This window comes from Streptopelia decaocto (genome assembly GCF_964273445.1).
Source record: "Streptopelia decaocto genome assembly, chromosome: 3".
Taxonomy (NCBI): domain Eukaryota; kingdom Metazoa; phylum Chordata; class Aves; order Columbiformes; family Columbidae; genus Streptopelia; species Streptopelia decaocto.
The window spans coordinates 39,729,049-39,755,818 of NC_138656.1; the positions used below are offsets into that span (position 1 = coordinate 39,729,049).

General features: G+C 39.4%; 1 protein-coding gene across 2 annotated transcripts in view; it reads left to right on the forward strand.

The window, feature by feature from the left end:
• PLD5 (phospholipase D family member 5) overlaps positions 1-26,770 on the forward strand; it is a gene marked incomplete at both ends in the record, with an annotated part of 177,936 nt that overhangs the window by 142,635 nt on the left and 8,531 nt on the right. For both annotated transcript variants that reach the window (XM_082048180.1, XM_082048181.1), the window contains 3 exons: positions 447-574; positions 21,755-21,952; positions 25,385-25,524. In XM_082048180.1, coding sequence (XP_081904306.1) covers positions 447-574; positions 21,755-21,952; positions 25,385-25,524 — 466 coding nt within the window. The remainder of the gene's footprint in view (positions 1-446; positions 575-21,754; positions 21,953-25,384; positions 25,525-26,770) is intronic.

The following is a 26,770-nucleotide window of genomic DNA, read 5'->3' on the forward strand; positions in this document are numbered from 1 at the left end:
CTACCTGCTCTGAACCATTGCCCAGGAACAGTCTGCTTTTCAGTGAGGGGTTGTAATTGGGTTTGTATTTTAAAGGTCATTACTATAATATGTAGCAGGTTTGAGTTACAGAAAAGCGCTTTAAAATTAAACTGGTTTTAGGAACACACAGTGCTGGGAAAAAATAGCAAATATCTAGTTCTAAAATGGAAGAAAATTAAGTTAATGGAATAAAATAATGCACGAGAATGTTCCCTATACCTGCTTTTCCAGAATATATGTTAATTAAGGTCTTAAACAATGGGACAGTAATGTTGTTTATCCTTATTTTAAACCTTAATGGTGTGACTAATAACATCCCTCACTAGTTTTGGAAGCTGAGGCTCTGAAATGTGAAATTGTTTCAATTTTACAAATGTAAATTCTTTTAAACAATACTATTAATTATTTTCTCCTTAAATCTCCAGGTGCTGAAGTGTTGTATATGAACATGTCAGCATATAATGAAGGTCGGCTTCAGTCATCTTTCTGGATTGTTGATAAACAGCACGTATACATTGGAAGTGCCAGCCTAGACTGGAGATCATTGGGACAGGTAATTTAATTGAAAAACTAATCCTATACCCTTTGAGGGTATAATGAAGAAAATAAGTAATGTTTTGAGGCCAGCAAGTGGAGGTGGATAGCATTCTTTTTATGACAGTTTGTTGGCAGAAGTGGCAGTGTTAAAAACTGTGTTGCCACAGTTTTGATGACTCTTCTGTGTTGGCAAAAGTATATTACTATAAATTTTACTTCTTTTCATTGGAATAGCTATCCTCAGCAGTCATGCTTTGGGTTAAATTAAAATAATATGACTGCCTTTATTGATTTCTGTGATTATTTTGTTGTTTGAAGATTGCAGCTTCTGGTTTATTTTTTTTTTTTAAAATAAAAGTGAGCGAACCAGTTGGAAAACAAACTTCGATGGAAGCTCCCTTGTCATGTCACGTGTGTGACCTAGTCCTTCTCACGTGCCATTTAAATAAGGAAAAGCAAAATTTGGAAATACTTGCAAATGAATGAGTGGGTATTATCCTGAAATACCCACCACCTCTGGGAAGGAAGAGATTTACGAGTACAGAAAAGCAAAGAGCATAAGATTATTGAAAGTTGTAGGTATTAGAGAGAATTCCATATTTTGATTCCTCATAAACAAGAGAGTTGAAAGATGTACACTAAGGCCTCTACCAACAACCGGTGCTGAGGACTCTACAGTCTATGGCCATTCTGAAGAAGTAATTAATCCGTAGTGTAGTTTATTTTCTTCTTGGAGTTATCTGTAGCTTTTTTTTCTTTCCGTAAGAGTTTCAGGATTATTAAAGGCTGTAATGTTCATTTTTGCTACATACCACTGACTGTTGGTCATATTTTGGATGTGGAACCTGTGTTTTTAGATCTCAGTAACTGAAATGCTCAACAGAGGAAGGAAAAGAAGCTATCCTAGGTAGTTACTAGTTGCAGTAAGAAAACTTACTTTCTAAATATATAAATAAAATCTTAGAAACACATGAAAAATTTTCAACATTGGTTCTAATGGTTTTGTAAAGAAGGTTGGGTGGGTTGTGTTGGTGGTGCTGAAGTTTTTAAGCTTTGTTTTGAGCTAAGAGGCTGAAGGTCCGGATGAAAACAAATCAATCATTTTAGTAAAGAAAGAGTGAAGTAAATGTATTTTTGCTGTTCTTATGTGTATTAATTTATTTCAAAGGCAACTTTTTGAATATTTACAAAGAAATCTGGAAAATGTAGATAAAAGGATGTTTTTAGCAAACCAGAGATAGTCTTGGCCAAGAGGATGTTATATTTTCAGTCAATGTGAGAATATATAGTTTGGGCTTTTGGATAGTTTAGACATTTGAAGTATATACGTTGCCTGTACCTCATGAGCTAAACTGTTTGTATATCATAAATAAAATAGCTCTTCACAGAACTGTTTAGCTTAATAACAGTTTATGCTGTGTTTTGGTTTTGAAGCCTCTTCTAATTGGAGTTTTGAGTACTAGTGAAAATAATAAATTTGAAGAAAAGGAGCACATCTACCACAGATGAGTTGAAAATATTTTAATGATTGTGTTTATGACCTTCATCACAGATGCTAAAATTCTATACAGGTTTGTTTTTCTCATATTGAGGTAAATCTTAAGTCATTGCAGCATACCCTACATTAAACTCCAAGTTCTTTGTGGGCCAGCATTTCAAATGTGATTCCTCACTGTTAATTTTATCACTGTCTTTTCTGCTTGAATTTGGAGACTTTTTTCATCTTATTGTCATATAACAGTGTATTTTTATATGTAGTGACAAGATGAATCCCAGAAGAGTATTTGTACAGAGCAAAAAGAAATCTCTCTGGATTGCAGTTAAAGAAAATCTGCTTTCAATTAGTTGAGAAATGTATGCTGTGGTCTCAGTAGAACCTAAGGAAATTAGATGCTTGGCTCCCGTTGACATCAGATATGAGTACCCAGTTCCCTTACCCCAGAATTACAGGTTAATAAATCAGGGCAACTGCGAAAGAGATCTGAAATGCAGTCCTAAAATAATAATCTGTCTTGAACTTTTCACATAAGAGGCAAACTAAGCACAGAACTCTGTAATTTCATTCTGAGTGCTTTCCTTGAGGAAAATGCTTTGCACACACCCAGGATTTAATTTTAAAACCCATGGTGAGCCGAGCCCTCACTGGGAAAACATATCTCCCATGGGTCATCATTGTCAGAGGTGTAGCTGCAAAGAGGGATCAGGTCCCTCTTCTCTCAAAGCAGCCTAAGTGAGTAAGGACTGAGTTTAACTGAGAAATAGTGGAGCAGATAGTGCCAGGCTTGACCAGCCACGAGCCCTTGCACTGCCTGCAGTAGCCAGGCAGGGCTTCTGCAGCTTCGTGGTGGGAGGCAGGGAACTCCCTGCAGATGCCACTGCACATTGCCTGTTACCTCCTGGTTTACCTACAGGGAAAGGACTGTAAAAAGGCAGACTAGGCTGCTGATTAGCCACATATGGTCTCTTTAAATCTCATGCAAATTTTAGAATAACCAAACTGTGGTTATTGAATCAGCAAACCACTTCAGCCAGTATTACTACACCTTGACAGCAAATCACAGGATAACATAGGTCTCTGCTATTCTAGAAACATATGGTGCCTTGGTCTATCAAGCACAGCAGTTGTCTTCTCACTCAAACAAAACATCCAGTATGAGTCAGTCACCTTGTAGCTATCAATGTCTCATTATTAAGCAGCACAATTCCAGTGTAGATTGTGTGAGTGCATGCAGTTTCACATCTAATCATATCTAAAATGCAATGAAAAGCTTAAGAATTTAACTGTGCATGGTGGTCATATCTTTTCACGTCTATTTTTGACATTCTTTATTGCTTCCTCTGCACAGAAACTTTGCATACATTCAGGCCAGTACGCTGCATGATTCATACAGGAGCGCCTACCTGCTTTGCAGGTGTGGCAGGTGCACTAGACATGCAGTGTATCTCTACAGTATTTCACCCTGGGCTATAGTCCCAGAGCCTTCCTACCTCTTGCTTGCAAGGGGCCTAAAAATATAAAAATGCTCTGTGACACAGCAGTACAGAGCATTTGTCATATAGCAGCTCAGCACCCAAGAGAATATTTGCTCAAGGTTACTGTGGTAGATATAACTGGATTTTATTGCTATTTTGTCACTTTGTGGGAGATTAAAAAAAAAAAAAAAAAAGAAGTCTGTTAACATCATTATTCTCTTGGGAGCCTAAGTCTAAAGCTGAAATAGGAATTTAACTTTCAACAGCTCCTTAGAAAACGACATCAGGACTTGCATGTCCAAAGGTGTCTGCTTTGTTTTTATAATCTTTGTGGAGTATTTTTCTCTGCATTTATAAGGTGGACACTAGAAATCAGTCTCATATGAGGCTTACTGAGTTTTGTTGCCATTTTCTTGACTTGCCAGCTCTGACAAGAAGTAATACTAGTATTTTCTTGAAAAGTAATTTTTCTGCATCAATAAGAGATTTTCATATGCTGCATATATTACTTAGGTAATAAACGTTAAAGTTGCATATATCTTTGTGCCTTCTCTGTCAAAGTTTTAATACTTGCCAGAGTCTCAGCTTAGAAATTATGGCCAAGGCTGACAGCGCAGCCTATTACTAAGTTTTTTCATTACTTTTCAAGTAAAACTATGTCTCAGGTTGCAAGTTTTCCAAAAGTCTAATACTTTTGACTGAAATAATCTATCCCAGTTATCTGCTTCAGCCTGAAATCAAACCCCACAAGCAAATGAGAAATACTTCTTAGACTCCCTGGAAAAAAAAAAAAAAAGTATTTTACAAAATTCAGATGTTTTTTCATTCACAGTGAAATATTTTGATATTTTCTTTGAACAGGTTTAGGTTTTGTGTCAGGGGTGTATCTTCTTCTGTTGTTAGCGATATAAGACAAATATTTTCCGCTTACCTAACCCATTGAAAATTCTGGGTTATAAACAGCCAGGGGTTTTACCATTTTCTTAGACAGGTACCACTGCCTTACATGTAGTAAACTGTGTAAAATTTTAGCAGTGAAATAGTGTTTCTACCAGTCTAGTTTCTTTCTGGTACATTTTTGTAAACTGTGTAAAAACTGTATAAACAAGTCTTTCATGTTTACCAGCTTGATGAAAGACTTCTGGAAAGATGGTCTCCTTTGTGTTGCCATTCTACCTTCAAAATATTATTTAGGGAGGGTACAAGAAGAGGAAAATCATATAGATAAAATTTCAAATCACAATTTGAACTTTTTAGTTCATATAAGAGATCTATGTGATCAACTATACAACGTCCTCCTCTTTTTTCACTGACGTGCATTCAGTAATGGATGCATTTGGTAAAGTATTTCTGCAGAGTTTCCAGGTTCTCATATACTAATGGTCTTGTAACCATTGAACAAGCCAAGCAATGTCTTTGGACCATAGCTGTGCAACCTACTTAAGTATAGATTTAAGATAACAACATGTTGAAGTCTGTTTCTGTTCATCAAAATATATGCATCTGTGTTAAAACATTTGGCTGAAAAAAGGGTTCACTGTGACATGCCTGAAAGTAGGTAGGTATACTAATTAACTTTTGCCTGTGGTTTGAACTAATAACCATTGAGGTGGCCATGGTGTTGTATTCTATTTTCTAGTTTCTTGACCAGGTAGCTTATTAATGTACTTAAATAAAAGAAATTGGTTATCTAAAAACTGTTATAATCCATAATATTAATGTAGAACAAGAGCTAACAAAAAGTGTCATGTATTTCTTTTGTCCTGTGACTCCCTTCAATAGTTCCAGTAAAGTCTGAAAATGCATTTATCTCCTTAATTCTGTTTAAAAGCATGAGCTTTATAATAGAGACAGAACCTTTAATCAGCACAAGCAACACTTCTGGAGCTGTTCATGCTAACATCATTTTTTGAAAAGTTTTATTCACAACATGAATAATTGAATCCAGTGGGCAAACAACTGTAATGGATTAGTTGAACCACTTCAGAAAAATATATTTATGTGCATCAAATAACCAGCCCTTGGAAAATTCTATTACTGAAAATTATTGTTAATAAAATTAATCCCATTGACTTCATTGGCAGTGGAATCAGGCTAATATTAACTACTCTTTTAGGAAAAAAAAAAAAAAAGCTTAAACAATGAATACTAACAGGTAGCAGATAGTTGGGTGTATGTCTGGGGGTTAGCATCCAAATTTGAATGCTCAAAGTCTCAAGCAACTTGCTCCCTGTATTTGGTGGAGTCTAACTGTAAACACCTGGGCTAAATGAAAGTGGCATGTCCAGAGTCCTCCACCTACTGAAGGTACATGAGACAGAACTACCAATTAGGAGACTGCTCACCCCTTGTGCTTATGCGCAGAAATTGATTAGATTGAGGGAAGAGTGAGTCTTGGGGTGCCAAAAAATAAGGGGTGCCAGAAAGAAGTGGACTTGGAAAAAAGAAGGGGACCAGATCAGAAGAACGTGAAGTTCATGGCTGGAGGAAAGATCCTGGAAGTGGGGGAGATCCTGGATATCGGGCAGCTGTGAGGAGATGGAAGCCAGGGGATGCACCAGGGATGCTGGCTGGTGATGCCTGAGATGGGCGATGGTGAGCAGCCGTGCAGCAGGGATGGACCCAAACTTCTACCTGAGCATCCCCTGCCAGCAGCCACCTCCCTGCAGGGGTGGAAGGTCTGAATGGAATGTGTGAAAGGCAATCAAGTGGTTGCAAAAGCTCTCATCGTGTTGGTTCTTAAACAAACCCCAAAATCCAATAGTCAGTTACTCTGTCTTGCCTGTGACATCTTAAAAGTATTATCTGCAACAGTGCTACTTCAGCTGATGTCAAGAAAAAGCCATGTTTTTCTCTCTTAGTTAGCTGTGTAAAAACGGCTAGCAGAGGATTTTTCTTTGTAAGACGTCTCTTAAGTCAATATGCTTTCTGGATTGTTCATTCTTCTGATTTATATTCAGTATGGTTTAAGCTGAATGGCTGTAACATTTAATTTTTTATAGGCAAGAAAACAATCAGGCTGTAAAACATACTTTTAATAGGACAAAAAAATAACCATGTGAATTTGTTCTCATTTTCCAAGATATTTTATGTCTCTGTTGGATTCCTTGTGTGATTTGTTCCACCAATACAAAATAAGACTGCAGAAAGGCATTGATTTCTATTCACCTTAAAAATCCATCCAAAGGAGGACAGGAAAACTGATACCTGTTGTCTTCATCTATTTGTTTATTTATGAATTGTTAATTCTTGGTAAATTAACCTTGGTCTTATAGGTAGAATATTTTGACCTTGCTTCTTTCATGAAATGAGTCTAAGCAATGTTTTGAACAGCAGAAGTTTATCTAATCATCTCTGTTGCAAGGGATCAGTGATTTGCTCCTGCTGACACTCAGCAGTGCCTTGGAGCACTTGTAAAGTCTGTCTCATGTGACAGTCCGGTATCTGACAGGACTACTAAACAACAGTATTTCCTTTTCAGGCAGTTTCCTCTCCATCCTGCTCTTACTCTCTTGTCCTTAGAAACTGCTGATTGTATCTACATAATTTAAGGTAATCAGAGAATTAGATAAACTGTCTCAACACTGTTTATAGGATTGGAAACAATTGCCTGTTTTATCTGGGGTTTTTACTTGATGCACCCAAGATGTTAAATAAATATATGGGAGGACCAAAGTACCAGAGAAGGTAAGGCGTGTGACAGTGTGTGAAGACAGTGAGAAACCCTCTATGGATTACTTTTTTATTATTATGTCAAGCGTACCTATGTCTCTCTTGGGGAAAGGGGAATGATCATTTCCTCAAAGTATATCCTTGAAAACCCCAGTTTCTATTTATTTGTGTAATCAAAATTGTCCTCTTATGAAAACAATACGTAGTAAATACTGCATACCTTAAAATACAACATTATGATCTCGTCTGTTTCCAGCTTCCCCAAAACCTTGCTATCATGGAGCCCGTTCTCTAAACTGATCACTGAGACAGGATCTGCACATTTGCAATTTCTGTTAATGACAGTTGCATCCTATCTTTACAGAACTGCATAGAGCAAAAAGCACGCTGTAATCAGTCAGTCATTTTTTTGAACTTTTATCTAAATGAGTCTCTTGAAGTTATGTAATGGTGCATCTGGTCCTTTTGAGATAAGATACTTTGTGTGGCAGTTAGTGGAATTACATCTTTTCACTCAAACAAAAGTTATATTGAGAGTTTCCATTTGATATAATGATGTTCTATTATATGAACTACAGTTATGTCCCCAATGTGCGCTTCTGACTGCTACCAATCCTTGCCATCTTCTGCTAATAATTTGCTTAATTTTCTTCCTGTCCCAGCAGTGCTCAGTAGCATAACACTATTAGTAAATTGAGCACAGTCTCAAGTGTCCTCTAACATGAAAAAAGACTCTTTCAACTTCGTCATCCACTGAGGTTCAATCAAGCTCAGATGGGTAAATGTTAGACTGAAAGTACATGCAACATAATACCAGTATATTGTATCTAAATTTGTATTTCTGTGTTAAATAATCTCTATTATATTAGATAATATCTGCTTCTAAAAAGTTTTGATGTATTGTTACACATGTGATCTAATCCTTAAAAAAACCTCATGCTGCTAATCTGATTTATTGCAATGGGATTATTTCCAGAACTAGCTAATGTTGTAAAGATAACATGAAGGTGCAAATCAGGATCTTCAAGCATAGGTGGACGAGTCAAGATGTGAAGAACACAGGTCTAAATATATATTACAGAGCTGTATTGACAATTAAATACCTTGCTTTGTGTTTTTATTTCTTGCCACATAAAAGTCTAGTTGAATTGTCAAAATTCTGCTGTGATGCTATTACAGCTTGACCTTCAGAAGGCAAGCTGAAAATATATTTATTATTTTCACTTTTGGCTAGTGTCTTCACCTTAGACCAAACCTAGAACATTTTGATGACTGTTACCTATCTCCAACCTAGTAGCTTTTCTTTTCTTTTTTCTCTTTTTATTGTGGCGGTGGTGGCAGTGGGGGGAGATATGTTGCTCTTAGAAATGTGCAGAACTCAACAGCTTGCATTTATCATGGTGTAAAGCTTGTATTTTTTGAAGTCTGATGTTTTGTTTTATTCTTTAACTGAGACGAGCAACTTTTTATCTGGTACATCCAGTAAATCAGAACAGTCAGCATTGCTCATTTGGCTTACTCTGCTTGAAATTTATTACCTGACCACCCAGTATTTACAAAGAAATCTCAGTGAAGCAGATGGACTGTTTGTCTCTTGCTCACAGTGCTGAGCACTGCTCACAGAACGCTGGTTAAAGCTGGATAGGAACACGGGCAATGTGGCTGCTCTGCTTGTGTTTTGCATGTAGGTCTGTCACTGCCTGGTAGTGCTCTTGGTTCGTCCTGCAGACTTCTGTTTTTGTGATCTAGTGATTGGGAACAGCGTGGGGTGTGTATTCACCTTGCACTTGGAGCCAAACAGCCTTCTTATGCCTCCCCAGCTTGGCCAGTTTCTCTATATGCAGAGCTGATCCCCAGCTGCAATGTGCTAGGAAGCTGTTCCTGTTAATCATACTTCTCCCACTGTTGTGCTTCATTCTCACATGCATCATCGACATTACGTGTTTGTATTAATATTTAGTGTAAGAGAGGGCAAAATACAGCTTGCTGCATATTTTAATTTAATTTCTGTTGACTGTAGGAGTGTGCTCATGACTCTGTCTCTGACCTCTGAAATTACAGATCTATTTTCTTCTCAACATATTTTTTTGCTGTGAAAGTTCTACAGAACAGGTTTATCTGCCATTAGGGTAATCAATAATAAATTGTAAATCAATAAATAATAAAACTGCAGAGCAAAATGATAGAATATCCAGTTTGAATAGATAAACTCACTTCTTTCTCAAGCAGCATGGGATACTCAGGTATTTGGATATCCACAATCCAAAGAAAAAGAGAAAGTTCTTCCTCCAGTAAAGCTAACCTCATAATAATTTGCTTGCTTTTTAATACTTGCCAAGGCAGCACTACATCTTAAAATAATTAAGAGTCACAGAAGACATTGCAAAGAGAGCGTGTCTGGTTCTGGTTTATGAGTGGTCCTCCAGATGCTTGACAAATAATATCAGTGCATTAGGATTATCCGACTCAAGAGCTTTGGATGGGTTCTAGAAGTATTTAGGTAACTGGAGGCCTGCAGGAATTTGGTGGCAGAAAACACATTGTACACCACCGCACCGAGGACCATACAAGTGTGTGCAAAACTAGAGGCAGCTTTAAAGATCCCTACTGCTGTCTTGAAGCTGTCTTGAAGCAAACAGGCAGTCAGTGTCGTCAATAGACAGCACTGGTGAGATGTTCTTGCTTGAGTCAATGGCCTAGAGATAAGACCAGGTAGCCTAAGAGTTAAGCTATCAAAATTTGCAAAAACTGTTTGGAAAGATCTCCCAGAAACTACATCACAGATAGCACACCAAGGAGTTGACTTGCCTTTCCTTAAAAAAAAAAGGGCAGCATTGGTCTCAGTGATGAGAATGATTTCTGGGCACACCACTATAGGGCCTGTCTGCAGTGATCAGTAGAGCAGAAGGGTTTGATTTTAATTTATGGATCCTGCAACCAATTGCATTTACAAGTATAAGCCGAGCAGTTTCATTTGTGTTGTGTTCATCAAGAAACCCTGAAATAGTAAGATGTTCTGAGACAGCCATGTGTATCAGTGCAGGTGCCGCACTAGAGTGGTTTTATGGTTTCTTCACTGGAGCTGGCTTGCAGACCGCCTTCACAAAGTGGGGGCAGCAGAACTTGACCTGTTTGCACCTTTCTGTCCTGCCCACTGCTGTTCTCAAGTCCCAGCCAGATTGCATGGACAGGGCAAAAGAGTTTGTGCTGCACTTCTGCGCCAGAGCTGGCCCATGGAAAGCTACTGCTGGAGCTCAGCAGCTGAGGGGTAAACATGCCTGTAGAGTCAGAGCTCTTAAGGCTGGTGTGGCCTTTTTCAGTCATTTTGTTTGTCCTAGATAACAATGCAGGCCATACACTGTGATCCAAGGGTTCAAGCATCTGACTCAACAGCTGCTGGTACAGTCTCAAATAATCAGTAAATTTATATGGATGTAAGAAGGGCGGTAAACCCACCACTTTCCGAAAAATGTGATTTATGTTGTGCTGAAAGAAAACTTGTTCATTAAAACCCAGATAAATCTCTGAGGGACGGCTAATGCACTACAGTCATTCTGTCATGTCCCACAAGAACTTGCTGGCAACTAATCTTGGTCAGTGATGTTAATGAATGGAAGCAGATTCCTCTCAGAAGGATTTAGTTATTAGCATACCCTATCACATCAGTCTTGTTCAACTAAATAATTAAAATAACAACATTAGAAAATCATGAAAGTGTATTCCTAATATGTGGTTCAACCCATGCACACACACTTTGGTATCACATAGATGAACATTCCCTTCTAGATAAATATCTTCATTTAGAACTGCCTCAACTCCAAAAGGTTCCCAAATGCAGCAGCCCAGTCACCTTCCACTTTAACAGTGAAATAATTTCATGGAAAACTGGATTTAGTATTGTCCTGTGAAAAAGACACGCAGTAAAACAGGCTGAAATACAGTGCCAAAAATCTCCATGAATCGGGGCAGGGAAGGACAATCATTTCAGTCATTCTACAAAAAGAATAATGGTTCTGCAGTTCAGTATAAACTCTCATCTTTCTATATCCATAAGTCATCAAGCAGAACAAAACAGATTCTGACAAAGCATTCCTTCCATGTGAATGTGCAGAATTAATGGCATTGCTAAACCTTTTCAGATTTTGATATTGTCGTCATAACCATCAAGGCCCAGTTTGGAAGTCATCATGCAGTCACCTTTTTTAACTTTGCTAAGTAAACGACAGTCATCCAAACAGTGAAATCACTGATGTTTGCATGGAACTGCTCAGTGGCAAACTATTAATCATTGTTTGAGGGAGGCAGCGCATGTGCAGAGAAATGCGAGCTCTATCTTCAGCAAATTGCAGAAGTCACGAGAATTCCCCTACGGGCTAGACGGATTTTTGTAGTCAATAAAATGGCTTATTATCAATTTCTTTCAAATGTAATGGTTCAGTAGGTTTCTGTGATTGGGTAGCATGTAATTTTGTATGTAGATCTGCTGCATAGGTACAGAACCTACCTATGCCATATATATACACCATTAATATATACTATAGTTTCATGATGTATGTTCTGCTTATTAAGGTCATGCATTGAAAATATCTTCTATCATCTTTGTGACTTACATTTTATTACTGTCAACTCTGTATGTACCATAACGGAGAACTCAGTTTAAACAGAAATCAAGAGAAATAAACTTTGTCTTCTAGTTTTAAGACTGGAAGGTAGTATTGTTGCTGAATTTGAATAACATGTTTTCAGGTATCTTTTCAGGTATTTCTTTCCTTTTCCTATGAAGTTAAAATGATTATTACCTAATATTGTAGATGGAAATGGCATCAATCCTTAAAGTTGTCTCACGCTTGTTTTATGTGCTTTTTCCTCTTCATTCTGTTCAGTGTTAACTTGCATGAGAGCTATGCTGACTTCTATTAACGTATTAAATCTCTGACATCTTTGGCACATAATACTTCTGTTTCTTGGACAAGGGGTGTCACACATTATTTATAATTTTTTTTTTAATATACACAGAGGCAGCATCTGCTGTGATTTGAGGTAGGAGAAAACACCTAGGTCATGCCATTATGCAATATACAGATGAATATTCCTCTTTCTCATAATGATATAGCTATAGCACACATTATTACTATCTGTTCATGTAGTAGCAGCCAGCTGACACCTCACTTGAATCCACTACTTCACCAAGTACAAAGAGGCTTTTCACATGACTCAAATGTCCTTTACATGTGGGTGCAACTGAATGCTTTAGCAGAAAGGGGAATTAAGGAAGCACGAGTAAACATGTTCCCAGTTTGACTGTTAGGGTAAGGAGGCATGAATATGATGTATTAATTTAATTCCAAGTTTTCTTCCTGGGAGCATATACTAGGACCGCATATTTACAGGAGCCATTGCTTCAAGGTTGAAGCAGCCAGAAACCCCACAAATATCTAAGGTGGCTACTCAGAAGAATAGGACAAAGAGCAAATACTGATTTCTGAAACAGATTTTCATATAGGCTAGCCATTGTCCTGGGGCTGCGGGTGTACTCTTTCACTAAATAACTCTACCTATCCAAACTGCTTGGCTTTCTAGCTTACCTCAAGGTGCTGTACAGTGAATTTAATCAAGGTTTAGTCAAAGATTGATTAGAGCCTTTGGCCATCTGTTTACATCAAGAAGTTTCAAATTCTGATCAGGTAGTCTGGCAAGGCTCAACAGTTACAGCAATAATTCATATGCCATATCAGGGTCCCAGTTTGTGTCCATGGCATGCCTGCAACCAGTCCCTATTTGATTTGCAAAAGGAAAATTCACTGTGTGTCAGTAATGTTATAAATAATGCATCCAATTAGTCAACTATGTGCTGTTGGAATTCCCTGAAGCCCATGAATCTGAAAGCCCCAGAGGAACTGTACACTTTGAGAGAAATGTTTAGACATGAATATTGCCCTTATTCTAAGATCAGTCCTTTGCACTCCTCTCTGCATTGTACAGCAGAAGACATACAGAGGCTGCCCCTTGCAGCATCATGTAGGATGAGAACAAATAGTAAGAGCTCATGCTGTGATTTTCAACTGTGTGAGGGGGGTGCAGGGTAAGGGCTGACAGGACAGGTTCTGATGCAGAGAAGATGGAAAGAGGCAGCGTGGCAAAGGACAGTCCCGGCCTTTCCAGAAATTAGCAGGATCTTTCACTTCACCTTTTAACTTTTTAATGGTTCCACTGAGGGAGTGAATTGTTTAATGTCATATGAATGACACCAGTACTGAAATGTGATGCAGCTTGCCAGCAGCAAGATGGAGGCCAGCACAACGTGGTCCTTCTCTTCCCAGCTTGCACTTTCCTTTGATATAAGGAACAAAAACTGTGTTTCAAAAAAGAAACAGAATCAGATTAGAATTCACATTAATTAGATTTCCTGCAGTAAAACAAGAAATAAATCAAACATGCTCCTGGAAAAATGGTTTCTTGCAGTTCCAAGTTTGCTCTTCCCCTAAAGAGACACTTGTGCTTGCCTTGAGGAGGTAATGAAACTGTAAACTGAAAAGTCATTTGAAAATGATAAATTAGGCTGTGATTATGCCAAGTGATATTAATTATGCTGATAGACTGTATAGGGAGGAATTTTTAACTGATTCAGTTCTGCCTCCTGGCTTGCTCTAACAAGTAGCAACGTGTCAGGCTCGGTTTGCTAGTGAGCTTCATCTACAGCAGCAAGAAAGCCCAAACTTGCACACTCAGTGCTGTATTAGGTTCTACGTGAACATCATCACAGAGTGGTCCATGGTTTACACACATTGTATTGTATTGTATTGTATTGTTTGTACAAACAGATTTATTTTTACTGAGTTTTCCATATCAATAGAGCAGATGGCTGAAAAAGAACACTTGTGATGGGGTTGTTTTCTAATGTGACAAGGACATGGGGGATTTCTGGTTTTCTGCTTTAAAGATACATTGTTACATCTTCCCTACAAAGTTCTTTTTAAACCACAGCATTTTAAAGCAAGACCCCCTTCTGCAGAGGTGTCTGGCTTGCTTTGCCACCTCAGTGACAGTACCTATCAGCAGAAATTAAATGTTGAATGTGGGTTTTTTTCAGCATGTTTTTCCTAAGATCAGGGTGCTATGCAAAATAATGGTGGGACTATCTACTGAATTTAAGGAGAAGTGGAAATTAGTAGAGCATTACTGTACAGTTTTGTGTTCTTGGCCTGTGGACCAGCAGAAAAAGGAATGAGACACAAAAATTATCAGCTCCTAAAATATTTCCACTACCTAATTGTGGCAGCTTTTTGCCATTAGGTAATAAAAGTAAAAATAATGAAGTTGTAACTTCCCTAGGATTCTTATTTGGCAGGAGTCACAGACCAGATTCTATCAAATCTGCTTTCTAAAGGTGAGAATTAAAGGCCAGTGGACTGCTAGTGGCTGACAACTCCAATGTATTTTATCAATTCCGGTGGCATACAGTCAGTCCACTATGTCCCTTCCTTTCTTTTAGTGAGAGCACGTCACAGCTTTATAATGACAGTTGGTGCCAGTGCCGGGTGTGCTCTCTATTGAATGCAGCACCTTCTTGGTCACACACTCAGATTTATTTACATCACAGTGACCTGAATGACAGTTTTCCATTTTCAGTGATGGAATTGAGTTCCCAGCTCAAGTTGAGACTGCATTCTCATGTCAGGTGGGAGGAACATTTTTTCTTGCTCTGCCTGCTGATTATTTTCAAATCACTTAAAACCAAGATGATAGAAAATTAACCTTTAGCCTCAGATGACAGCAACACAAAATCCACACAACTGTGGGACATAGGTCAGGCACAATAGATATCCATGTGCAAGACTCACAAAGTGATTCGCTGGAGAATGGTTAAGAGTTAAATCTAGGAATTTTGAAATACCATTTATTCAATAAAAGTGCCTATAGAAAAAAGGAATGATAGTTTCATTGTAACAGTTAATCTCAACATTTAATCTATTTGAATTCTTTAAGTTATGTTCAGAAGCAGTTTGTGGTTTTCAAAATAACAGGGAATACCGGTAAGAACATTTATCGTGTCCTAGATAATTTCTGACATTCAAATATGTTAATTTTGCATTTATTCACTCTCAGTTTAAACTAGACAGAGTTTTACTATCTTCCTGAGAATACAGTACTTTACCATTTGTATTAATCTTCTCTATTTAGTATTTCCCAACAGTAGCATAGGTCCCATGTTCTTTACCAACACGGAAGGAAAAAGTGGAACTCGGAGCATAAGCAGGACTGTGCTGGATTTGGGTGTCACTGCGTTACTGTTAACATAATAAAGCTGAGCAGCCTCTGTGCTATGTTACTAGCCAAGCATGGAGGGAGTATTCTGGCTGAGGATGCACAAGGGTAGGTGGCAATTTCTAGTGAAATGTTAGCTGAGGTACACACTTTTGCTGTTTTGGCAGACTCTAATGCATACAAAGGTTCTGTGAGAGAAGAGCTATAAGGGAGATTTGCAGTAGATTTGCAGTAGAGGTTAGGTAAAACTGATAACCAAGTGAAAAAGAACCGTATGTCTGCAGTGCAGGCTAACCGAATAATTAGAGCACATTTTGTTAGAACATGATGAGTTTACCCCTGTAAATATCTGTGGTCAGCTGTATGGTGGTAATTAATATAGTGTGTATTATTCTTCTTTAGAAGGTATTGAAAATCTTAGGTCCTTTTATGCCGTGGTAATTGATTTATCAGGATAGCATGCTTTTTGTTACTCAGTGACTTCACCCTCTTGTGATTCTTGTTTGGCATAGTCATTTGTTTGGGAATTGGTTATTAAAAAAAGCACAGGCTCAAAAGGATAATTAAATACATTTTTAAAACACAGGCAAATGGCAGATGTACACATGGTCCTTTATATAAAAAGTCTACTAGTGTGTAACAAACTGCCTGTAGTTAATCCAGAGTTTCTCTAGCACAGGCAATGGATGCCCTGTACCTGCTGGTGGCCAGAGCTTTTGGGCAAGTGGCAGTTTGTGTTGGAGGACAGGGAGCTGCCTGGCGCTTGCAGGATCAGGCTTGAGTGTGAGCAGTTAAAAAACTTTAAAAGACATTAACAAGGAGTTTTTTCAAGCCTCCTACTACGTTTGCCACAATTCAAATATTGCAAGCTGTGAACCAGATTGTGCCACTCTTATGTAGGTCAACTAGTATCTTGCGTACACAGTGGGGTTGTCTCTTAGACTGCAGCTCAAGGTAAAGATAAAATGCACTGTCTAGTCTGCACAGTGCAGGATAAGGACACATGGTACACCCTGCCAACCCGTTATCCACGTGTATTTGAAATGTCTTTCTAAGACTTTTCTCAATTTATGAAGCTTACAGTTATGGGTCCACACCCTGTATTGCTTAGGATCTTTTCCCGTGTGCAGTGTTTGGTTTGTTTGGTTGGTTTTGTCGTGTGGGTATAAGCCACTGTTTCTTGAGCCTTGTTTAGCCACTGGTAGTTGCTCTGCACAAATGTAAATGGCACAGGGAACAAGGAAAACCAGCTCCCATGTTTTTCATTCTTTGAGAAGAGCATTTGTGGTGGCTCTTAATGGAGAAAGAAAGAAACCTGCTTGTGAGAGGACACAAAATTCTCTATCCAGAAAATCATTCCTGTCCCCAGCCCCCAGCACATACTCTGAAGATGTCACTCACAAGCCACTGTGAAACTTTTAACATCCAAGTATTTCAGTTTCATTTTGAGGCAAACAAATTTGTGACTCTTTACTTTAATCTCAGATTTCTCTTCCTTCATTTTATGAGGGTTTTGATTTCTTGAGAACTTCGCTTTAATTTTTCAGTGATATTTTCATTACTGTGTGAGTTGCTTATAAAACTCAGGATGAAGAAACCCTCCCCTTTTCTGTAAGACCTCTTGCCCTGAAGTGTTTTACCTTAACAGATACCTCATGTGATGCTTAGCTGCAGGTTTCAGTCACTGTAAATCAGGGACCAACACTCAGATTTTTATTCTTCCAATATAAATGTTGGGTTTTTTTTTTCTGCTTCTCCTCTGAGACTATGAAAAAAAAAAAAAAAAAAGAAGTCTGTAATAACAGCAGCTCTCAAACTGAAGAGAAAGTATTTTCCCTTATCTAGATGATATAACACTTCACACTAAATCTGTCACTACCACATCCTTGCTGCCGACTCTCTGTAATGCCTCCAGGATGACAGGCTTTGTGATTAATTGGAAAAAGAGCAGTCTCTCCTCACCTCAGAGTAAGGGAGTAAAAATAGGCTCAGTGTGGAAGACACTTCTGAAACAGAGTGTTTTTTTTGGTCTCCAAACCTAGTGGGGCCATTCTACAAGAAATGAGATGGCTGGGGGTTTACTGCATAGGAACATCCACTGTTTGCATCGGTTTCATTTCAAGGTGATGTTGTATATAAACCAAGATGGTTATAAGGTGACAGACTGACATTGAACCTGGTTTCCTAAGAAAATGAGGTCTCACAGAAAGCATCAGAGTTGCTGTCTGCCATCTTCTGAGTATTTTGAATTTACTTTCCAGGTTCAGGCGAATTTAAAGTTCATAAAAGCCTAATGAAAACAGGGAGCTGGGTAAAGAGGATAACTGTGTTTTCCCAGAGAGGGAAAGGGGGAACCCAGCCTGTATCATGTACCAGGGAATCCACATTAGGCAGAGCTCTTATCGTGGCTTCAGAGGCAGGAAAAGCTTTGATCAGTGCTTGCCTCCCTCCAGAGAAGCCACCTGCACGATGCAGCGCTGTGGGAAGGCTCTGTTCATGACTGCACTGCAAATTCAGCTCTTGAAATGGTTCACTCCAGTCTGCCATGTAATTGCTGGGAGGGGGTGAGCGGCTGGGCCTGGGCTGGGGCAGCACCTCGGCCCTGCAGACACCTGCTCTCAGGGGAGGGGGAGGGTCCTGTGCAAAATGGGCTGGTCGCTCTGCACCTCTGTTGGTGAGGAGAGGCTGGTGGGCAGGCAGGGCTAATGCTTCAGTTTGCAGTCAGGCAAGGCAGTGATCCATAAAAACTGCACTGAAAACCAAACAACAAACCAACAAACAAAAACCACATTAGTGCCCCCAGCTTCCTCCCTCTCCCTGTACATGAGAAAGCATTTGGGCACAAGGGCAATCCTTAAACTCACAGATGGGGAAAGGACACACCGTAAGCACTCCTGCCCCAAGGAGAGCTGCTCACGCAATGCAATCCTGGCAGCTTCTGGTGTGTTGTGAGGACACCATTTTATCTTTACTTTCAATGGAAGGGATAAAGGGGAACAGTAATAATGGGCATGATAAATGAAAGGAAATCCGTAACCACATAATTATGTCAGAATCAACTAACAGCCATGAAAAGCTGATTAAACCACATTATGCAGATACGTGTAACGGAATACTATTAGTAAGTCCTTTGCAATGGCATGCCTGGCAATTAAGAGAGCAGTATTGGCAGCACACAGTGAAAACAGTGATAATGTATAGTTAAAAATGTTTGGAGACAAACAGTGGATAAAGTACAGGGACAGCTTAGACATGAATACAGGAGTGTCCTCAAAGATGCTCAGTACGCAGGGGAAAAAAACAAAGGTGTTATTCCAAGGAGACTGACTAAGATGTTGGGCAGAGCTTGGAATAATTTATATTTAACATCAAAATGAATTTACTGGCTTAACCACAAATGAAAGGCTGCGGTGCAGTAGGTACTCTGTACTTTCTAGCTCTCCACAAATTTCAGGTTGTGCAGGCTAATGGAAGAATTCCATAGTTTTTCTGAACTAAAGAAGCTTGCAGAAATATTCTGATTTAGGCAGCAGGAATATTAGGTAATATTCCTGTGATTGCAACTATTCAGTAAATGTTTGGGAATCAGATTGTTGTGTTGTCTATCCCATGTACGTGGTATTTCCAACTCAGGGAATTGAGGATGATGTCACCCAACAAGTTTCTGTTTCATTGGAGTATTGAGATTCCTCTCACCCACCACAGAAAGAGAGTTGAAGGTTCAATTCTACCCTTCACTTCCCTCCCTCTGCCCACTCCTGCAGAGCGGTTCTTGTCTGCAGTCACGGAGAATTGTGCAGGAACAAGCTCTGAGATAACGTTAGTGTGGGGTTCAGAGTTCCCACAAGCTTTACAAAAAGATACACTACTACCAGAAACTACTCCATGTGGCTATGGAGAGCTCATCTAAGACAGTGAAACCAGTGGGGATTTTTTGGTCTCAAAGGATGAGCATGTTGGAGGGTTTGTACTCCCCTTTCTTCATCATGCCAGGCAGACTTCTGAGACATGCTACCAAGAGAGTTTGCTCACAGAAAACCAGCATGGATCCTTTAAATACTTATCCTACATATTGTTTTCCAACAGATACATGCACGTTTTCTTCTCACTTTATTTCAGAGTTGGCTGAACTTGTGTGAAATGTGGATAATGAGAGGTCAATAGCATCTGTGTCCACAACAGTGCTTTCCTGAGCTATTACAAAGCAAAGGAAGGGAAAGAGTGTGTGCGTGGTTAGGCTTTGATTATAGAAGCCAGGCAATATGTTTATAAATGAAACTCTGTCATCAACTTAAGTACTAGGGATGTGCAATTAATGAAACCTCTGCCAAACCAAGATTTATGATGACTAGGAAACATGCCTTTACTTAATTGGAGAAGTGAGACTGTGCCCATGGAAGGTTAAAGCATTTAGTTGTACTAAGATGTCTATATTTACTTGGCCAATTTTTTCCCTTATTTATATGTGAGAATGTTGATGCCTACAGAATACTTTTCATGAGAGAAGAGTATAATTATATCTCAATTTAACATGTGGAGAAACTGACACCCAGAAATTTGGGGTACCCTAGATGAAGTACTGTACCAATGGGGAGTTAAGAACCCAACCCTTTTGAGTCCTAATTGGGTGTACTATATACTGGATCATGCTGGATTTAGTAGCAGAGTAAATTTATCTACTGACAGTATTAAACGCCTGGTTTTTCATCCTTTTATGTTACAATCATATTCCTTCTCCAGCAAAGAAATAACTTAAGTCCATTTCTTTCATCTTTTCCAGTACTCACAGAAAACAAATTGTTTCTGAAGTAAGAAACTGTCACTGGTAGCAATGTGTGCTCCTACACCATCCAGCAGAAAATATGTTTTCCCTGTAAACAAAATCAATATAAAAATCACAGAATCACACAATGTTAGGGATTGGAAGGGACCTCAAAAAATCATCTAGTCCAATCCCCCTGCCGGAGCAGGAACACCCAGATGAGGGTGTTCCTCCACACCACAGGAATGTGACCAGGTGGGTTTTGAATGTCTCCAGAGTAGGAGACTGCACAACCCCCCTGGGCAGCCTGTTCCAGTGCTCTGTCACCCTCACTGAGAAGAAGTTTCTTCACAAATTTAAGTGGAACCTCTTGTGTTCCAGTTTGAACCCATTACCAACCCCTTGTCCTATCGTTGGTTGTCATCAAGAAGAGCCTGGCTCCATCCTCGTGACACGCACCCTTTATATATTTGTAAACATTAATAAGGTCACCCCTCAGTCTCCTCTTTGCCAGACTAAAGAGCCCCAGCTCCCTCAGCCTTTCCTCATATGGGAGGTGCTCCACTCCCTTACTCATCTTTGTTGCCCTGTGCTGGACTCTCTCCAGCAGTTCCCTGTCCTTCTGGAACTGAGGGGCCCAGAACTGGACACAATATTCCAGATGTGTTCTCACCAGGGCAGAGTAGAGGGGAAGAAAAACCTCTCTTGACCTACTAACCACCCCCCTTCTGATACACCCCAGGATGCCATTGGCCTTCTTGGCCACAAGGGCACAGTGCTGGCTCATGGTCATCCTGTTGTCCACCAGGACCCCCAGGTCCCTTTCCCCTGTGCTGCTCTCTAACAGGTCATTCCACAACTTATCCTGGAACCTGGGGTTGTTCCTACCCAAATGTGAGACTCTACACTTGTTATATTTCATCAAATTTTTCCCCACCCAACTTTTCAGCTTGTCCGGGTCTCACTGGATGGCAGCACAGCCTTCTGGTGTGTCAGCCACTCCTCCCAGCTTAGTGTCATCAGTAAACTTGCTGATAGAACACTCTATTCCCTCATCCAAGTCATTGATGAATATATTGAATAGTACTGGTCCCACTGTTGACCCTTGAGGCACTTCACTAGATACAGGCCTCCAACTAGACTCTGCCCCATTGACCACTCTAGTCAAGAGTAGCAAACCTTGAGCAACACATATAACAAAAGTGGTGGCTATGACAAATGGGTATCACTCCTAAGTCATGTCTGTCCATAAGGTGTGTTGTATTCTATCAGGATATATGACTCTGACATACACTGAACATACAAACCCTGTTCCGGCTTTTGATTGCTCTTGACTGTGAAGATTGAGCTTATGTGTTTGGCTTTAAAAGAGCATTGGAATGTTCCTGTAGTCAGCAGTGCTACCGCTGAGCTGAAGGCTCGCTTCTGGAAGGTGCCCCTCAGACTCTCTTAGGTTCTTGCTGCATACTTCAACGGATCCATCAGCTGAAATATCACTAATGATATGAACTTCTAATTTCACAGATGAAGGAACTTGGCGTCATCGTATACAACTGTAGCTGCCTGGTCCTGGATTTACAAAGGATATTTGCCCTGTACAGTTCATTAAGATACAAGAATAAAATACCTCCAAGTTGGTCTAAGAGACTATATGGAGTGTATGATACTCAAAATAAACTGACACTGCAGCTGAATGAGACAAAATCAGAAGCTTTTGTGTCGGTAAGTTCTCAAATGGGTTGTGGAGAGGGAGGGAAGAAACTCATTTGATAAACCAGATTTTTTTAAAACCTTGAAACTTAACATCTACTTACTCTAATGTTGTCCTCTATGATCTAGAGAGTTCTTTGCAGTAAGTCCATCATAATGCCGTGTTTTCCCTGACAGTATCTGTCGAGGAGAAATTACCATGGAAGGTAATTTCCCTGAATAAGAATGTATATAGTGTAAATTAAGCCTCTACTTAAGTATATTGTCCCTGACTGAAGAAGACGCACGTTACCGCTACCTTTAACCAACAGCAGCTAGTAGAACTGAAATTCGAGTGACTGGAAACTCAGCTGTAGAGATAAAACAACTTCGGCTGTCACTTACACAAGGCAGAACTTGACTGATAGTCTCATAATGCTGGAAAACCATATCATTCTGTTGTCTGGGAAGATGGTTATTCTAATAGGTATACTTTTGTGGGGCAACCTGTAATTGAAAGGTTTTTAATGTCATTTGCCTTTTCCAGTGATGCAGAAGAGACAACCCCAATGTACCTTTTTTTTTTTTTCATTCTGATTTCTGTGATGTTGTTCATATATGCAATTTGCCAGGACTGCAGAATTGTTCTTCTTCCCTTTCTCTGTAATATTCACTGTTGTGTTCAAAAAATGATAGGGAAGTCCTTTAAATTAGGTCATTTATTTATACAAGTAGATAGAAGGTGAATGACTTTGGAGTGAATGAACTGTTAACTAGACATCTGAAATGATACAGAATAAGCTTGGTATCGAATCTTGCATTTTAATCAATGTAATTTATAAGAATTAATCCTCTTCACCTGGTTCCATTGAAAGCATTTATATATCTGTAGAACATTACCTACTTTAGCTTTATTTTTAAATGATATTTAAAAACTTCTAAAATTCAAGAAGCAATCCCCATGGAAGCACTGTCTGTGTGTGTATTTTTAATGACAAGAAAAAGAGCAGTCCTCCATCTCAGTTGTGATGCAGCAAAACTGGAAAAAAAAAGTATACAGAGCCATAGAGATACCTAGAGATGATGAAAGATGTGGAGTGTCTTTCATTTTGTAAGTAATTAACATGAGTAAAAACAATGGCTTGAAAATTAGGAATATAAAGAAGTTGCTAAGAGTTATTTAAGATTCTGTATAAAACAAGGGGCAACGCCCCATTACTTTATAGTCAGTTATGTCTAAAACACCCCAAGGCATGTAGTGCACTATTAAGTTGCACACCCACTGACACAGGAGGTTGGTGCAGGTGGGTGGTTATCCAGTACAGGGTTTATCTTCACCTGCTGGGAGCCAGGCAACACTCAGCTGTCCAGGATTTTTCACACTCCTACAGTTAGTGGAGAGCCAGAGCGCTCTTTTGGAGTGAAAATCTGGAAGCGTCCAAGACAGCCAGAATTAACAGCCATCTGAAGAAGCATACACTTCCATTGATTCTAGAGAGCCTTAAGGATTGGCTTAAATTAGAGACTGACTTTTGGGCAGTTAGCTAAGGAGCTGTAAAATGAGCTCCTACTCCCTTCTAAGCAATCCGTAAGAAATGGAGAAATGCTGCTGAAGGCCAGTCCTGGAGGAGCACACGGTAAGGAAAGCTGGCTAAGGAATCTGGGATCCTAGACAAAGACAAGTGAAGACAGGCTCTACAAAAACTGCTCTTCTGCAGTTTTCAAAGCGTTCACTTCTTGCCTGTGATTTGTATTTCCCTCTTGTGGGGACAGCAGAAGGCCCTGCTCTTGAAATTCCACTTGAGAAAACAAAAGGAGCAAGTCACTAGTACTCAGAAGCTCAGATCAGTGAAGTCCAACTCCAAGAGCTACCTGAATTTCTAGCCACAGCCAGCTGGGCTGGTTCCTCCTCCCTGGAACAGGCTCTTCAATACATTTCTCACCTACTGGTGCATTCTCAAGGTTTGCCAGCATGTCCCTCTGAAAGACAATGCTGGAGTCACCCAGGACTGGTTCGGTGGACCAAGTGCTAACATCACGGTCTGTTCCTGAGCTAGTGAGAAGTCTGCACGAGCCAGGCAATTCACTTCTTGCCATTGCTACCCTGTCTGTGGGCAGGGGTGGGGGTGCTGCCCTCCCCCAGCCTTGCATCGCTGCCCTTTTGGTCTGGGACCACACATCCCTCCCCAAGCAGAGCCATGGCAGGGGACGGCTGCCCAGTGAGGACAAAGGCCTGTTCCTGATGAATGAAGAGAAACGTCAACTGGGTATTCGATCTGACCAGCAAGTACTATACAGCTACTGTTGAGAAAAGTACTATTTTTGGGGATTTTTTTGACAAAAGAGGGGGTCAGCTGCACCACAGGGTAACAAGTGGCATGCCTAAACCCAAATGTTACAGTGAGAGCCTTAACAGAAGTCTTTCTTCTAATTATCTTTCAAGTCTTTATATAGAACATATCTGAAAAAGACAATGCATAAGAATTCCATTCTTTAGCTGTTCTGTAACTTAAAACTTCCATTCAAGAAAATTGTAAGAGTGTAAGAATAAAATCTCAGCACCACAGCCTCTTTAAAGTTTCAGAGAATAAATTATGTTTAGCAAAATCACTTTACAATCTTTTGTGTGTTGAATCTCATTCTTTGGAAACATATTTCAATGCTATTGCTGCATAAAACAAGCAGAATAACACAAAGTCATTGGGTTGGTTGGTTTGTTTTTTTGGGTTTTTTTTTTTGGCTATTATAGGGTTTAGCAACAAAATCATCTTCCAGACTGGCTGATATAACAGGTTTTGGTTGTTTTTCTTAGCGTTCAGGAATGAATCTGAAATATTGGTCTTGAAATTTTTAACTGTTAATTTTCTAGTATTTTCTGAACTTAAGTGTAGTAATTCTTTAAGAATAGAAAAGCATAAAAGGTGAAATCTGGGCTTACCACTTATCAGCTCAGTACCAGGCAAAGAGTTAATGTACAGCTGAAGCTAGGTTGTAAAGATAACTTTCTTGCGAAACTGCAGCATCTCCCTACAGCAGTGACTGAGCAAATGGTGAATTTGTGTGGAACTTAAACCAGAATTGACATAATAAACTTAATTCCTGGTTGTAAGTGATGGATCAGACAAGAACACAGATTATTACTCCATCTGATGCTAACCAGCCCTAGGACTCTTTGGAACAAAAACCTCTGAAATGTAACTTCAACTAGAGCTTCTTTGATGACAGTGGATGTTTTGAAGTTTGTGTCTTCTGCATTTTACCCATGGTTAAACCTAAGTGGTGAGACATTAAAGGGGAAATTAATCAAATAACATTCCTTTTGAGTATTCTAGCAGGACAGTTGAAGGTATCAGTTAATGTTCTCTTCTAAAAGGAAGGATGCTGCCTGCCATGTCTAGAAGAATGAGGGGAAGAGAAAATAAATCGCTTATTTTAAATGACATATTTGAACTTTTCCCTTCACAGAATTCACCTAAACTCTTCTGCCCAAAGGACAGAGTCCTGGATATTGAAGCTATCTACAGTGTTATCGATGATGCGAAACAGTTTGTATACATAGCTGTCACGGATTATTTGCCGATCGTCACTGACACCAATGCTAAACGGTGAGTGCCCATGTCCAGGACTGGGAGGTTATCATCATGCCAATAAGCTCTGCTGGAGAAAATGTACCCACAGGAGATTAGTTACTACTGTGGACCAATTTCTTGGGGCCCAATTCTGCTCTTATTGAAATCAGTGAGAGTTCTGCCATTGACTTAAATGGGAGCAGAATTGGGACCTAAGAAGACCTTTCCAGTTCTGGGTCCTAAGCGTTGGATCTGCCTGTCGAAGGAGATCAGAAATTGTCTAGTCTGACCATCTGCAAGTGACTGGGACACAGGCATAGAAGAACTTACTTATACATTAGTCTTATTTCTTACACTATTATATTCACTATCTCGATATCACAGCTACTGGCATTTTATGAGTATCATACAGATATGCAACATGAGAATGTGTGTGCGTTTGTGTCAAGAGAGAAATAACATGTGGCAAGTTCTCTTGTATAATGTGGGAGATGTAATTATTTTATTGAAATATACATATACATGAAAATTCCAAATTTGGCATAGATTACATTTGAATTGTATCCCATTTTGTTTAACCGAGAGTTGCTAAAAACAAGCAAAAGCAAGTAAACACCCTATTTGTATGGAACATTGAAAAACACTGATGACCCAAAACTGGAGCCACAGTGTAATAAAACCATCCAACTCACAAGGCAAGTATCCAGTAGTCCCTCCTGCTCTCGATAACACTCACAATGAATTGAGCATCTAGTAAAGCTCACCATTCCATCCAGGCACTTTGCTTGAACACAGTTAAGCTAAACATGTGGTTATGTGCTTTTTCCTAACTTTGCATAATTAAAGATGTTTTGTTCCGATTTATCAACAAATCACTAACATTTGACTGTTATCAAGCATAAGCTGTTTCAAGTCTACAGGAGGGTTTTGCCAATGAACTAATTCTGTACAGGCTCTGTCACAGTGAAAGAATCATGGGTAGTGCTGCAGGAACCTCAGTTTCACAATATGCATCCCTCACATTTCTCCTTTATGTTGGAAAGAATCTTAATATGTAGAACCGTTACAGTGTTGCAGTTGATATTATCTCCTATACTCCTCCTTACTTTGTTCTCATGCCTGGAGAATTCAGAAATCTATTGGATTAGTGAGATCCAGGGAAGGAACCTGTGTGAATTCATTTTTCCTACAGCGTGTCTTTGTGTTTGAGGCACTGCCACAGCTTCCCTACCTTGTCAGCTCCCATTTCTGGCTTGCAAATAATTTTCTGGCATTGCAGAGC